Source organism: Nilaparvata lugens, chromosome 10 (genome assembly GCF_014356525.2).
Source record: "Nilaparvata lugens isolate BPH chromosome 10, ASM1435652v1, whole genome shotgun sequence".
Lineage (NCBI taxonomy): Eukaryota > Metazoa > Arthropoda > Insecta > Hemiptera > Delphacidae > Nilaparvata > Nilaparvata lugens.
This window is the reverse complement of record NC_052513.1, coordinates 21,514,536-21,532,075: the sequence shown is the minus strand read 5'-3', so window position 1 is coordinate 21,532,075 and position 17,540 is coordinate 21,514,536. Positions and strand designations below refer to the sequence as shown.

Sequence of the window (17,540 nt, the reverse complement as noted above, 5' to 3'; positions counted from 1 at the left end):
ATTAGACCTGAATGGAGGTGTGGTATTCTCATTTGCTGACGATACTGTGCTGTTGTTTGGAGAGAGCACCTGGCAGAGAGTCTATGGAGCCGCCTCCAGAGGCACTCTGAAGAAATGGTTAGATGTTAACTCCCTAAGCTTAAATATTAAAAAAACAAAATATATCGCCTTTTCAAGAAATATCTCTGGACATGAAGAGACAAATTGTACACTTAAATTGCATTTAAATTGTAATTTATTAGACGATGCTCTCTGTAGATGTCCTGAGATTGAAAGGACTAGTCAAATAAAATATTTGGGTTTGATAATCGAGGAGGGATTCAAGTGGAGAAGGCATATTGAATACCTATGCCATAAACTGAGGTTTGTCTCCTATAATTTTTATAAGTTGAGGTCGATACTTGATTTATCAAAGTTGAGAATGCTTTATTTTGCAATTGTACAATCTATTAAATTATGGCTTGGCGGTTTGGGGTGGTACTTATGACACTCTTTTGTTACCACTATTCATTATACAGAAAATGATCATAAAAACCATATTAAATAAACCCATATTGTTCCCCTCAAAAATTGCATTCAGTGAATTGAGAGTCATGTCAATCCGGCAACTCTATGTGCTTAGCATATTTAAATATTTCAATAAACATAGAAGCTCATTTTCAAGAATCAATGTAACTCATAGAACAAGATACAATCTACATAGATATATTACTTATGATTCGAATTTAACGGTTAAAAAAAATTAAAAAAAAAAAAATTAAAAACACATAAAATCGGAAATAAATGGGAAAAAAGGGGAAAAAAATTCCCTCCGGATCCTGAACTGGGGTATAAAAGGAGTTGTTCTACAAGGAGTGGGACATTGTGTCTTGTACAGTCGTGTCCCAATACATGTGTGTGCCACCAGTACGTGTGTGTGTGATTTTCATGTATTTGTTTGAAAGAAAAAATAAAAAAAATAAAAAAAAAAAAAGAAAAAAATTAAAAAAAAAACACATAAATCGGGAATAAATTGAAAAAGAAAATGAACTCGGGCTATGAACTCTGAACTTGGGGCTATGAACTCTGAACTTGGGGCACTGAACTCTCTGAACTTAGGGCTCTGAACTCTGAACTCTGGGCTCTGAACTCTCTGAACTTGGGCTCTGAACTCGGGGCTCTGAACTCAGGAGCAGTGGTGGTGGTGGTGGTGATAACCTTCCTTGTCAAAAGGTCTATGACAATGCCACCCCATCACGACTCACTTCTCAATTCTTCGTTAACATTAGTATGGAGAAGTATCATATTTCATATAATTTAAGTCTTTAAACATAAATCCTCTATGGTGTAGTGGTTAGCAAGTCAGCTCCCCAAGTTGGAGGTTCTAGGCTCGAATCCAAGGTGGTAAAGGTAAGTATTAAAGGTCAGTATCAACAGAACCAGAGGATATATTTTTTGTATGTAGTGGGTAGACTGGCCCACCACTGCCAGTCACCCCGCCACTGCCTGCCCGGCCGCCACCGGTCGCCCTGCCACTGGTCATCCGGCCGCCACCGATCGCTGGCCGCCGGTGCCCCGCCGGTTGCCCCCGCCACCGGTCGCCGGCCGCCACCGGTCACCCAGCCGCTGCCAGTCGCCCGCAGGTCGCCCCACCACCGGTCCCCCGGCCACCACCGGTCACCCCACTGGTCGTCTGGCCGCCGCTGGTAGCCCCACCGGTCGCACCACCACCGGTCGTCCGGCCGCCGCGCCGGTCGTCTGGCCACCACCGCTGGTCGCCCCGGCCGCCACTGGTCGCCCGGCCACCGGTCGCCCCGCAGGTCGCCTCGCCGGTCGTCTGACTGCCACCAACAGTCGACCTGCTGTGGCTGGCAATTGTCCCACTGGCTGAGCATGAACATTCTCAATGACCCTAGCTCCTCCTGCCACATGGACCATGCTCACCAGTATTCAGCATGTCTGTGGCAGGACGGTAGGGTCATCCACTCAGTGGTCAGTCAGTCACTGATCAGTCACTGATCAGTCACTGTTCAGTCACTGATCAGTCACTGTTCAGTCATTGATCAGTCACTGTTCAGTCACTGATCAGTCTGATCAGTAACTGATCAGTCACTGTTCAGTCACTGATCAGTCTGATCAGTAACTGATCAGTCACTGTTCAGTCACTGATCAGTCTGATCAGTAACTGATCAGTCACTGTTCAGTCACTGATCAGTCTGATCAGTAACTGTTCAGTCACTGATCAGTCACTGATCAGTCACTGTTCAATCAGTGGCACTCGGCACTTGGTATGGGTCCAAAATGTATAAATAGCTGAGCTCAAACTCTCAGACCTCAGTATACTGATAAACACTGACCAGTATGTATATCAAACAAAGGAACCATAAGCCAACATTGGAGGAGGTTGCTCCTACCATATTGGAGATTGCTAGGTTGAAGCGTGAAATCAAAAGGAGGCATAAGGAAATCATGCTGGGTAGACGGATTGCAGAAGAGAAACATGTGGAACACTTCAAACCTCTAGCTGAGCCACTAGTCAACCTAGTCGAAACCTTCCAACAGATGCCAGTTCAACAACCACAACTACCTCCATCAAGAGCATCCAAGAAGCGTCCCAGGTATCTGAAGCCTAGAATAAAAATGCGCTTCAGGCATGTGAAGGGTAGGCAGAGACAATCCAAGCCAGAGTTGTTATCATCAGAACATTGTCCTTTCTCAGCAGCATCAACACACCACACATATCCTACTCCACCAACAACACCATTTGTTAAAGATGGCACATATACAAGGCATGGACTTACTGGTGCAAGTAAAGCAAAACATAAGCTCCAACTCTCCAGCATTGATGAAGAGTCACCAACATTTGAATCATATGGAACTGGAGAAGTTTCAAGTCCAATGGCAGGCACCTCAAGAGTTGGACGGCAACTATGGAAAGCAGGAAAGCAAGCATTTGAAGGGGATGATGGTGAGGAGTATAATATGAGTAGAGGATATGATGATAGCAGTGATGAGGAGCTGTCTGGAGATGGACAGGATGATGATAAGAATGTTGAACAATTATTGAATGAAAGTCACGGTACAACAGTTCAGAATATCCTTGATCAAACTGATCTAGCTGGAAAACAGGTAGCTGATTACATTAGAGGATCATTGAGCAAGAACAATGACGATTTTGATGACACTTTTGGGCCAAGAGTGAGAGACAATGCTTACTACCTGGGCAATAAGTATTTAACTTTTGGAGAGAATGGTGATGAAATTGTGCTGACTGACCCTGTAGATCAGGAAGAAAAGACCTTCACAGCTACATTGGGACTTTGTGAGTTGATTTTCAAGAAGAATCCAAATCGTGTATTAGTTGAATCTGCTGACAGACAGGCCTATGGAGAAATATTGAACTGGACCAGTGTGTACAGACAGAACAATGATCCAAGAGGTGAGATTGTTAACTACAACAAAGCCAAGTATAAGAATACAATCAACGCCTTTCGGATGATAGCAGAGATGGTGGTCAAAGACATTCTGAGAGACAAGTGACTGGGAGAGGATCTATTGCTCCAAGGCGTGATTTTAGTAAGGAGAAAAGTCAGAAGATCTATAGAGGAAGAGGTGTTCTGTCAGCTATCAAGGGAGCTGCTGGTACAATAGTTAATAAGGCAATCGACATTCTACCAGTTGAACTTCATATCCCTGGCTATCAATACTGTGGACCAGGAACAAAACTTCAGAAGCGATTAGCACAAGGTGATCCAGGAATCAACAAACTTGATCAGGCTTGTAAGGAGCATGATATTGCCTATTCCAAGAGTGGTGATACAGCAAGCAGAGCAGTAGCAGACAGCATCTTGGCAGAGAGAGCCTGGGACAGAGTGAGATCTGATGATGCAGGGGTGTTGGAAAAAGCTGCAGCACTAGCAGTCACCAACATTATGAAGGCTAAGGCAAAATTTGGGGGAGGTATGAAAAGATCATTGAAGGAAGTCAGCAGGGTGGTTGAGAAGGGGAAGAAACAAAAGATTCAACCATCAAAGGAAAAATCAATGAAAGGAGGTCAAGGTCTTTACTTGAGACATCAGAAACCAAAGGTTGGTACAGGTCTTTACTTGAGACAGCAGAGATCAAAGGTTGGTAAAGGTCTTCACTTGAGAAAGCAGAGAACAGCAACACCTTAGATATTATATTGAGGTACAATCAAAATCATAATGCTATACAAATATGGATATATATTGGATACATAGCAGATTAGATTTATTGTGCTGGAATCATCTGTGGAGAATAGACATTTTGTTGATCAACTGTGTATCTAGAACAATAGAGAAGATGGTACTCCTATTCTCAAAGTGGGCCGACTATGGTGAGACAAATTTACCATCAATCTCCCCATTTGATCTGAAGGTGGTTGAGGATCATGTAGAAGATGAGGAAGAGGAAACTGATATGGAGGAGGACAATGAGGTAGAGGTGGAAGAGGAAGAGGAGGAAGAGGAAGAGGAGGAGGAGGAGGAGGAGGAGGAAGAGGAGGAGGAGGAGGAAGAGGAAGAGGAGGAGGAGGAGGAGGATGATGTAGTGGTGAGAAATACTACTACACCTATACTTTTGACTCGAAGGAGCATCAATTACCTGAAGGAAAGAGGTTGTGAGGTGATTCAACATCAATGACAGGGTATTGTCTCCAACTGAAACAGTGTTCTAGAGGTATCATTGAATATTATCCGAAGACTATCAGACAACATAGAAGACTTACCAAGGACTAGTGCTGGAAAAGGAGTCTACTACCTGGGACATCACCTGCTTGACATGGACCAAGGAGAAACATCATGGATACATCACTTTTCTGCACACTCAATATGATAAACAACTTGGATTTTGGAACAGAGATATACCTGCTTGTAGTAAACTTTTCAATGAAATGGATGTTGAATTGATCAATAAATAGCTAATTGTATTCCAAACTGTTTACTTATTACCTACCATCTCCTTAGATATAGTTTAGATATAAGTATATTCTGAGTGCCACTGACTGCACTCAGAATGCTCATGCTCAGCCGACGGGACAATTGCCAGCCGCAGCAGGTCGACTGTTGGTGGCAGTCAGACGACCGGCGAGGCGACCGGCGGGGCGACTGGCGGCGGCGGCCGGACGACCGGTGGTGGGGCGACCGGTGGGGCGACCGGCGGTGGCCAGACGACCAGTGGGGTGACCGGTGGCGGCCGGGCGGGCGGGTGGCGGGGTGACTGGCAGTGGTGGGCCAGTCTACCCACTACATACAAAAAATATATCCTCTGGTTCTGTTGATACTGACCTTTAATACTTACCTTACCGCCTTGGATTCGAGCCTAGAACCTCCAACTTGGGGAGCTGACTTGCTAACCACTACACCATAGAGGATTTATGTTTAAAGACTTAAATTATATGAAATATGATACTTCTTCATACTAATGTTAACGAAGAATTGAGAAGTGAGTCATGATGGGGTGGCATTGTCATAGACCTTTTGACAAGGAAGGTTATCACCACCACCACCACCACTGCTCCTGAGTTCAGAGCCCCGAGTTCAGAGCCCCAAGTTCAGAGAGTTCAGAGCCCAGAGTTCAGAGTTCAGAGCCCTAAGTTCAGAGAGTTCAGTGCCCCAAGTTCAGAGTTCATAGCCCCAAGTTCAGAGTTCATAGCCCCGAGTTCATTTTCTTTTTCCATTTATTCCCGATTTTATGTGTTTTTTTTTTAAATTTTTTTTAATTTTTTTTTTTTTTTATATTTTTTCTTTCAAACAAATACATGAGAATCACACACACATGTACTGGTGGCACACACACGTATTGGGACACGACTGTACAAGACACAATGTCCCACTCCTTGTAGAACAACTCCTTTTATACCCCAGTTCAGGATCCGGAGGGAATTTTTTTCCCTTTTTCCATTTATTCCGATTTTATGTGTTTTTTTTTTAATTTTTTTTTTTTTTTTTTTTTTTTTAATTTTTTTTTTTTTTTTATTTTTTCCAGGCTTGTAGACATCCAGGCCTTGACCAGCACTGCAGCAGTGTCCATGTCCTGGATGATTGGTCGATCTTTGGGTGATTCCACTGCAACGCAGGCTAAACTCCTCTGAGATACTTGCCCAATGATAGCATACAGAATATACTATCCTTTATACTTGATGCCTAACGACTTGAAAGTACCGTTGGATAGTAGCTTGCGCACCACACCTCATGGTATAATATGCATAATATAGCAGGTGACCATTTGGAGGCGTGATTTAATGTGTGGTTCGCAACCAGAAGCAAAAAAGTCGTTCAGTCTCTCCATTGAATCTCTCAGTCAAACACCCAGCCAGTCTCTCAATCCTGACTCACTGATCTCTCAAGAAAAATATTATCATAGTAATAGTCAACGTAGCCTATAGAGATTTCTCAAGGATATTTCATTTTGCAACCATAATCGAATTATTAAAAAAACATATGGTTGAATTTATAAGATGCTAAATAGAATTAATCATAATAGTACTAGAACGATTGAACATTCAAGTAGTCATAAAATACTGTATCGCTTCTACTGAATCCGCTACATGACAAAATAGAAAGGTACTCAATTACACTAGTCTATAGATTACTATCTGAAATACTAAACACCAAACAAACCAATTGCCATGATGCGCCGTAACGTACATACCAAGTGAATGAATGATAGATTTAAACCTCGATTGAGTAGATTTGGATTTGAACTCATTTGATTAATTGCTAGGGACAAAATTAATCATTAACATCATAATAGTACCAAAGTGCTGCCTCTGAAATTGAATCCAGTGGGCGGATCACACACCCAATTTCCAAATCACACTGAAACCAATTTCGTTTGAGAATCGACCCGGTAACGATTACCCAATAAATTCTAATCGCATGTTGCACAATCATCGCCAAATCGAAATCCAAATTACGCCATTATAACGCGGCAGTAAGAATGAGATAGCCGAGCAATATAGCTTGTTCCCTCTTTCTCTCTCTGTTTAGCTACATTCAATCATTCATAGCACTTATTATAAATAAACAACATTATTGCCAATCTACTCCCCAAATGTCAATTTTATGCATTATTTACTTTAATGACGATTAAGAATAGAGCCATTAATGGGAGCTTATCAAAACTGTATGGCTATTCTCTGTATTGATATTCGCTTGTGTTAATAAATTTCTACTGATTTTTTTAACGGTACTGAATACTATTGACTTGTGCATGGATAGTTATTACATCAATCAGTCATGTTGGGATCAGTCATGAGTATTTTCGGATTTTCGGACATGGGATTAAATACATGAAACATTCATAGATTCTTCTGAATACCAGTATTTTGAAGGATCGTAAATCCAGAAATATTGGTGTCAACGATACGACCCTCAATGTATTTAAAAGATAAAATAAATGAATTAGGAATGTATTACTCCTTCATTCATGTGATCTTCATGTTTTCTATAGGAAAGAGTTTTGAAGGTATTATTAGAAAAAGTTAGAAAAGTTTATGGGATTGCTGAACGCTCCATGTTCTCTATTCAAATGATCAGTCCCAGTTATTGAATAGCATACGAGTATATAGGCTACTGAATTATTTCTCGTTTTCCACCCTGAATGTATCAACTCATAGTTATTCACTTCCTTTATCAATAATTATTGAATTAACATGTTATCCATTGGCAAATTGATTTGTATTCAATTAATCTCTCTAGTCTGAATCTTATTCATCTAATTGGAAGAGTTTGAGTAATTGAACTACTAGATAGGAAAAGGAAAGAAAATGAAATAAAATTAAATGCACATGAATTAAATAAATACTTTGTAAATGTTGGTAAAACTTATGCTGATAGGATACCTAAATATACCAGCCAGTCCGCTTATGAATTCAAATATAAGAAAAATAACTCGAGATTGACCGACTCTTTTGTCTTGCAACCGGTAAATGAAATTCAAATAAAAAATGCCATACTCAGTCTGAAAAATAATACATGTCCAGGTATTGATGGTATAAATAGTAAAACTTTAAAAATAGTAGCCGATTTCATTGCCTATCCTTTCACATCAATTATAAATAAATGTTTTCGCGAAGGAGTTCTTCCACAATTGTTCAAGGTCGCCAAAATCAAACCTCTATTCAAATCAAGTGATAAAAAACTCACTGAGAACTATAGACCAATCAGTTTGCTTAGTTCATTAACGAAAATAATGGAGAAAGTGATAAAATTTCAAATTATTGAATTCTTTGACTTACATGGGATAATAGAAGACCACCAATTTGGATTTCAAAAAAAATAAATGTACTGATGATGCTCTAATCCATTTCTCAAATTCTGTGGCAGATTTGTTAAATAAGGGAAAGAAAACTCTTGCGGTTTTCCTTGATCTAGCCAAGGCTTTTGATACTGTGGCTCACAATCATCTTCTAAATAAACTGGATCGAGCAGGAATCAGAGGTACAACTCTGAGATTGTTCCATAGCTACCTTGCACATAGATCACAAATTCTTACACTTGATGACTGTGTGAGTGATCTGCCTCTCTCCGGTTATGGTCTCCCTCAGGGAACAGTCTTATCACCAATCTTATTCCTTCTTTATGTAAATGAGATACTCAGATTAGACCTGAATGGAGGTGTGGTATTCTCATTTGCTGACGATACTGTGCTGTTGTTTGGAGAGAGCACCTGGCAGAGAGTCTATGGAGCCGCCTCCAGAGGCATCTCCACTCTGAAGAAATGGTTAGATGTTAACTCCCTAAGCTTAAATATTAAAAAACAAAATATATCGCCTTTTCAAGAAATATCTCTGGACATGAAGAGACAAATTGTACACTTAAATTGCATTTAAATTGTAATTTATTAGACGATGCTCCCTGTAGATGTCCTGAGATTGAAAGGACTAGTCAAATAAAATATTTGGGTTTGATAATCGAGGAGGGATTCAAGTGGAGAAGGCATATTGAATACCTATGCCATAAACTGAGGTTTGTCTCCTATAATTTTTATAAGTTGAGGTCGATACTTGATTTATCAAAGTTGAGAATGCTTTATTTTGCAATTGTACAATCTCTATTAAATTATGGCTTGGCGGTTTGGGGTGGTACTTATGACACTCTTTTGTTACCACTATTCATTATACAGAAAATGTTCATAAAAACCATATTAAATAAACCCATATTGTTCCCCTCAAAAATTGCATTCAGTGAATTGAGAGTCATGTCAATCCGGCAACTCTATGTGCTTAGCATATTTAAATATTTCAATAAACATAGAAGCTCATTTTCAAGAATCAATGTAACTCATAGAACAAGATACAATCTACATAGATATATTACTTATGATTCGAATTTAACGGTTATTCGTAAGCAGCTGGTATACATCGCTCCAAAGATTGTAAACTGCATCCCGAACGAGCTCATCGGTGTACCTATTAAGTCTGTACCAATAAATATTAAAAACTGGATACTTCACAACTATTATTTCCATCTTAATATTTTATGAGTTCAAATTTTTTCAGCTTTTCATTATTGTCTGGATTAATTCACAATTAATAGCATTTATTTTAAATATACTTACCATTGTTTGAATAAAAATATTCCATTTTAAATTATTAGCTTAAGATTTAGAAACAGTTACGGTAAGTCTCTACTCCTACTGGCGAACAAGTGTTTCACTTATGCCAGTAGTTCTTCACCTCCAGCCGTATTTTACAGATAGATGATATAGATATTTAGAATAATAATTATTGTTTTTTTTTCTGATTGTCACATCTTTGTAAAGTTTTTGTGTTTTGGTGAAATAAATTGAATTGAATTGAATTGAATTGAGAAGTTGGAATTATTCATCTACTAGTCCAACAGAGAGAGTAATGTAAAATATCAACAACGCTCAAATCTCGCAAGAGCAGTAGGCTACGAAACATTCGAAAAAGATGGATCAATCTCATGGTAACAAAATTATAATTCGGACATTGAATCAATTTGATCCTTCCAATCGTTTTTTTGTTTTGCTGTGTGATAATCAATCAAATTGAAAATGACTGAGCATGTACCAATTAGGGAGGAAAAATATCATTGGATAATAAAGTGAAAAATTATGTCGTCACATCGTGTTTTTATATTCAATTTTTATATGCCAATGAACTTGTATATTACTTTATTAATGAAGGAAATATTTAATTGTTTATTGAATTCCCCAAAAAAACGTTATATAGTACACATCGTTCTATCATGATTCCTAATAATTTTCAACAAGTAAAGACCGCAATTAGTTTTATAAATTCATGTAACGTTGTGAGCAGTTTCCAATCTAGGTTTTTACCTTGATTAGAAGCGTCGGATTTTGGCGCAGCGTAATCTTGCTCGGAGCAAAGGTGATATTTCCCAAATGACGCTTCTCCACCAGCTCATTCAGGGCATCTTTCACTTTCCTGCCATCTCGTTTATTGGCAAAAAAGTGAAAAGTTATTTCACCCTCCAACCTGGAAAAAAGTAAAATGTTACTGAGAAACATTCCAATAATAAACGTCAAGATGTATTTCAAGAGTTGGAATTTTTTTTCAACATTTTAAAAATGTGCTCCCTTCCATCAATGTTCATTACGGTAAATGAATTTTTCTCTTGATAGAGGATTTCCGTGATGTTCTTGATTTTATTTCATAGAAAGCAGTTTCGAACTGTTATTGATGAGAGAACTAACATTGCAATTAAATTCAGCTATATATTAGAAATGCCATTCTAAAATATCAACCAACAATCAATAATAATTTCTCACTACAAAACTATACCAGAGTTGAAATAGTAGATATTAATTTATGAAGCACCATTAAATGTCATCCACAATTTAATGAATAAAAAGTCCTCAAACTTTACAAACTGCATTTATCAATTCACGTTGAATGAGTTACAGTAAACTGGTCAGTGGGATCAACATTTTGAATCAAATATAAGTTTTCACAGATCCTGACAAGTGGAGCTGGAGGTATACAAATTCAATCTCATCATGTTTTCTCTATATTTTTACTAATTAATGTTCCTTGTTATCAATCTACAACGTGAAAATCCTATAAAAAAACTCACAACATAATAGAGGTAACTGATGGCAGTCTTTCATAAGAAAACAGTAGGATCTTCATAATGTATGGAGGTTTGTGAGCATATGATGAAATACGAAAAACTGGTTCAGCTCCGTAATGAGCGTTTTGCTAATTATTACGCTACAAAATGTCTTCCTGGTTATTTTCCATCCAGTATCAAAACATGTTTTAATGCCTTCAGAGTGTGGGAAGAGGGTGCTTGTTTTCTCTTGGATCATTTTGTAATTAAGGAAAACAATAGCTTCACGTGGCAGCTCTTCTTCCTCATCTAATTTCCCTCCTCGCCTAATATTCCTCCACACTCTACAGTTTACCTGCTCACTCAAACTCAAAATTTGAAAGGGAATTTAGTTGAATAGTGTAACGTCCTCTTGAGGTTACATATGCCCAGCTGGCAGTCGGTCGGTAGAGCATGTGAAATTTGAATGTCTTTGATATCTTGACACCTGCTGAAATAAAGATACCATGTGGTTCTTACCAGCTCTTCGAGGGGCTTATACCAAATTCCGCTTTCAATTGCTGCAAACTGCTGCTGCTTTATTAAACGGCAATCTTTACCACTGCATTGATTGGCTCCGCAATTATAGATGTTGAAGAGGATGTAATACTGCTTTGACTTAATACTAAGACCTTGTATTTCAGTCTGTTTGATTTCAATGAATGGGTTGAACCATTTAAATAAATCTTGAGAACGTATTATTTCTGAAGATTTAATGATCGGTACTGTATATCGCTGATTTATGTAACTTATTCGATGAAGAATACAGTTGGTTGATAATTCTATTAATTTGCCAATAATGATAATAAAAAATACTAATACAAGATTTGTCATGCATGAAGACAGGATTAGAAATGAAAAGAAGACCATTCAATCAATAAATATATAATTACAATAAAATCAACGAAAAAAAATGTATAAAACAAATAATGCAAACACAATATGAGAGAATACACAAGAAAAATATCACAGATCGCTCAATTAAAACTCTTGTTCTGCTTAATAGCATCAATTAATAACTTTCATGATTCTTATATCAGCATACATTTTACAGATTCCTATAGCTCAATCATTCGACTCGCTTCTGCTTATCGAATTAGAATTTTATAATTCAATATTCCAATAATATTTGATACTTTAAATATAAAATCTCAAGGTATAGGTTCGGCCGTCAGTGGAAGTTAGATAAATAATTTATCTTGTGAACTTTGAGCTTCCATACTTATTATTCTTATTATACTAATAATACTGATATTTAAATATATTAACTGAGCATATTTAATAATTTCAAACAGTGATATATAATTTAACATTTAATTCTCATATGCATTCTAGATAGCCTATGACCTTTCCCTTATTTATACTACTTGCGCAATTATCTTTAAATCAAGCTTGATTTTCAAGTAATACCTTCGACGAGCTAGCTTTATGAAAATTCTATCAATTCGTAGCACTGAGGATCCTCTCAATAAATTATATTTCAATAACTCAGGTGCGAAGATTTTTTCACAAATTTTAAAGATGTAGCATGGGTTCACCTCGTGTGTCCTATCAATGCCTTTCTGGTGGGCTGCTGTCGTCCTCTCCAAGGGGGATATTTAAATTAATAACTCATGTCATAGAGCGAATTCACTGAGTTAGGTTTATTAATTATTAAAAGTCTTTGAAACTTAAACTTGGGCAATAAATAAAATTTAATTTCTATAAGGGAATCAGTCTATTGCTCTCGTGATGGCTGGCGTCTTGGTCGGTCTCTGGCAAGCAAGTGGGCAGTTGGTCTTCCCCTTTTCTCTTTCGACGATACTTCCGATTATAAATTTGCATAAAATTTAAATATCTTTTCCTATTGGTGGATTTCAAATAATCCGCGATTACGCAATTTAATACTGTCAATAGTCCATAGTACTAGAGCATAATTATTACTATCTTAAAATTGAATATTTCTATCCTTAATTCTTATTTTATTTTAATTACATTGTTTCGTGCATTCTACAAAAATTACAAATTTTTATAATCTTAATAAAGACCACATGGAGATTTTGAATTAAATATTTTTTAGCGCCGAGCGAATACTGTGCTCTGATTGGTAAACAGTCAGATTCGGCTCGAGTGTACACAATTAATTAATGCGCGTAGAAAAATTAGGTCTTACTTCCTTTTTATTTTTTTTGTTTTTGTTTTTTTTATTCGCTCACATATATCAATAAACATTTATATTTACTTTTCAAACATTCATATCCTTTATTTTACATGCTATAAGTTATTAAACCCTCTTGTCCTCGTCTTAACGAATGCTACCTAGAGGCAATTATTTTGCTAGCGAGTATCTGATTAAATGGTAGATGTTCAGCTTGATCGTTATTGATATTGCCGACAAGCATTGTTTATATAGAACCTAACCTCAAATTCACACAATATATTATTATTTTTTAAAATAATTGATAAATTGATTTTCATTTCAAATTGTTAGCCATAATCTTAGTCTTTCTAGTCGTTATCGTCTTATCTTTATCTTCGATTGATAATACCATTGGTGACAGATATTTTTGTTTTTCTGTCTGAGACCTAGTAATTCATTTCAAGTTTTGTATCGGTATCAAAATGCACCGTCAGAATAGTAAACTGTTTTTCAACAAATCAAGAAGGCTAAACAGACAAAGTCATGTTTCAGTTGTATGTAGTTGATTACTTTCTATCACAAGGAATAATATACTTTGTTTCAGTTTCAAATATTACGCTTTCAATGCTCATCGTAGAATTAGTTTTATCTTTATCCAGAAGACCGTGTTTGAAATTGACTGACCCCAAAACTTGGAAGTTAGATAATCTGTAAATCTGAAAATTATTTTGAGTTTGAATTAGGTTCAAATAATTTCATTCGTGCTTCGAGAAGAATTTATATGTTATTGAACTCTACTGACCCATACGCTATTTTAATGCGTTTGTATAAATAAATGCTGTAATCAAAAGTTGAATATATTCTTTGAAACATCACCAAACAAATCCAATTTCAAATACATGACAGCAATCAACCAAACTCTCCAATTTTGGTGAACTGTGTCTCCCTCATAAACACGTAGAGAAGAGTGCATGCATCTCAATATATCTTATGCTCGCTCATGAACGTACAACAGCAAACAAGAGAGCGGGTGGGCTGATACATAATTCAAAATTAAAATTTCAGAGCTCGCCCCGTGTGCTGGCGGCTGGCGGCTGGCACCGTCTTGGGAGAACATTCTAACTTTTCTGCTCACTCACTCTCGCCCGGAACCTTTTTAGGAAGCCAGCCACACTGCATCCTCCAACGACAAACATCAAACCTTGATCTCATTCCGGCAGCAAAGTTCTCCTCCATGTTGTCTTTTCCGAGAAGGCAAGGCGTAAGCTTCTTATCTGCCGCCCGAGCAGCTTTGTGAATTTTCAAACATTTTCGGCCGAATTTAAAAACACCACTACAAAGCCGTCTCTGCCAAAAACTTCTACTGGCAGTGAATTTTATAATTTGTCTGAAGTCTGGCGCCAGTTGGTGCCGACAAGAATAGTATTTATTATTTTTGCAAGTCGGTTGTTGCCAAAGTGGAAAGCCGCTGTTGGCCCATTTTCACTTGCCGTGCAATATTAAAAAGAACAGCAAACTTTTAGGCAGTAACCAACAGGTGGTTTTTAATATCAGGGCAAAGACTTTGAGGCAGCCTTCACTACTGAGGTGAACATATCTCTTAGTATCGTGTTTCTTTGGCCTCGTTCAAGGTATAAGATTCTCGTTTTATGATTCTCCTCTTCTAAATTTCTGATATTTAGGAACACAACAAGGTTTCAAGGAACACTACATTTATATCCCTTACAAACACATATTCTGCTGTCAATACAGTTATATCGGACATACCTCAGTTTTGATTCATTGATAATTATTATTTCTGAAATTTGTCTGAGATTCATTACACCTCAAAAGTATTCATAAGTACCTCATGCACCTGGGAAAATATTTTTGATCTACTGTATATTATTCGTCCTTATAAACTCCACTCTTCATAATATTCTGTAGAATCATTACATTATTGAAAATTGGGAATGGAATTGATTCCTTCAATACAGTAACAATACTTTTAAGTTTATTTACTGTCATCTTTTGTTAAGTCATCTCAATTATAATTGAATAAATAAAAAAAACGTCTCTATGGAAGTTTAATGGTGAATAATTCCTACTACACCATCATGTCTGCCAATAATGATTTATTCACGATAGCCTACAACCTTTAGAGATCTATCACGCAATAAATCAACACAACGTCACAGCCAATGGTTTCCATAACAGAGATCGGATGATCTTTCACAGTTTTCACAAAAAATCAAACATTGCCAAGCCAGCAACAGAAACAAACGCGGAAAGGTATTTGTCTGCGGAGTTCAGACCACATGACGTAAATTGATGTTACCGGAGATAGAAGACCAACAAAAATAATGACAAAGGAATATCGTGCGCCGCGCTTTTGGCGGAGAGCGTGAAAAAGAAACGTTTTTGGTGGAACTGGCAACAGAAGGGAATTTTCATTGGCGAAAGCTATGCTGAACAAACCAACACAGAGAACGAGCGGGTCGGTCGGTCTTGTTCTGTTGTTCTGTCTTATTGTTCTTTGCAGATCACAGTTGAATGAACACGTGTTTTTATTTGTTCTCTTTCGCGCGCCTCTATTCGCAAAACAGCCGAGTGAATGCGAGAGACGCTTCTAATATTTTGTCAGTGCTCGATAACCTGAGGATCGACTCAGCCTTCTACAAAGCGAATTTGAAGCTGAGAGTACTAAAGGGTTGCATCGTGTCGTTGCAAATGCTTCCTGATAGGTTAAGCAGGACAAATACGGGTTCTACATTTTGTATGGTCGCTGTTATAGTAGAGGACAAGTAGTACTTCTCCCATGGAATATACGTGATTCAGGTAGAATCATTCCTACTCATAGCATAGTTATGTTCCACTGGAGAGCTGTTCATTATTGTTTGCTGCCATGGATGAATGCGGGTTCATGGATGTATGACTCTTGTTAGTAGGTAGGCTACTTATGTTGATCATTCATGGGAGCGTTACTGATCATTCAATTAACATATTACAAATAATACACTGAACACTGACATTTTCCTCTTCCCAACACTAAAGCCGCGTTCCCACGAGACGTGAGACGTGTGAACCATGCTTTCGCGGAATACGCTCGTGTGAGCAACGCGTATTGACTTTGCCTCTAACGTCACCAGGCGTGGAGACAGTTCACGACCGGCCACGCTTCGGATTACACCTGATTAATTTTCAGTTGTGAACTGTGCTCACAACAACTGTTTTGATATATATATTTTTCAATTACCTGTATTATTTTTGTATTCCTGGCCAGATAATCCAGTCACAAGGTACTTTTTGCTGGATAAAACTCTGAACACTCTGATTTTTTAGGAGTAGGCCTATTGAACAAAAAATAGTATAAAAAAGTTGGCCTCATAGCCCTGAAACTTTTCCAGAGTGCCTCAAAAATCACAGATTTTCATTTCCTTTTCCAGTTTCCGATAATTTTACCAAATTTAGCCATCGAACAGAGAATATCACACTCTCTTTTTTCGATTAATAAGATTTTGAATAAATTTATATAATCCGTAATTATCCATCCTCCTTGAGTCCTGAGTTACAATTTTTCAAAAAGTTTTATCATCATTATTACAATAATTTCAAAGCCCTTCTAATACAACATTTTCATACCTCAGCTGAACTTCTGGACTTTGTAATTTAACATATATTACAAATAATACACTGAACACTGATATTTTCCTAAAAACCGCCGATTTTTGTGTATCCTTGGCATTATTTCCAAATCCGTAACAGCCGTCTATGAGTATTGAAAAACTAGAAAGATACCCTTCGGCTCTCTGAGGTGAACTTAATTCAAAAGATAGACTATGAGCCAATGAGCGTGAGTCGTGTGAACAGTTGACTCCTTCGACAGCCGTGGCTCACATAAGTGTGCTCACAAGCGCGCCACGCATTCGTATTCACTTCTCGTGGGAACGCTGCTTTATGGATATTTTTAATAAAGATTCAGTCTACAATATTGTAATCCACTAGGATTCAGTTGGATTGTTGTATACAGCATTCATTAGTTAAGTCTATGTAAAGTTTGGAGCTTTCATAAGGTATAATCATGCCTGAAAATATTTGTATCTGAATCCAATGTGATTCTAAATATACTTTGAATTGCAAAATTTTGAGGTTTGAATAGCAGAAACTCTGAAAAAGTCAACCAATATCATATTTGCATAGAAAATTTGCTTCAAACCAGTGAGAAATAATTTATAAATGCGCATTCTACATTTTTGAGAATGTGCTTGCTTCTACAGAAATAAAAAAACTTAACAATCAACCAGACTCAAAATTTACTGCTTCAGTGGCTGATAAAATGACCAAGTTGCTTTGTTCATGAGAAA

The 17,540-nt window shown here is 37.5% G+C and overlaps 1 protein-coding gene across 2 annotated transcripts in view; it reads right to left on the bottom strand.

Moving 5' to 3' along the window:
* Positions 1–17,540, bottom strand: part of LOC111052935 — a 226,568-nt gene that overhangs the window by 34,285 nt on the left and 174,743 nt on the right. For both annotated transcript variants that reach the window (XM_039436535.1, XM_039436536.1), the window contains exon 7: positions 10,306–10,465. In XM_039436535.1, the coding sequence (XP_039292469.1) occupies positions 10,306–10,465 (160 nt within the window). The remainder of the gene's footprint in view (positions 1–10,305; positions 10,466–17,540) is intronic.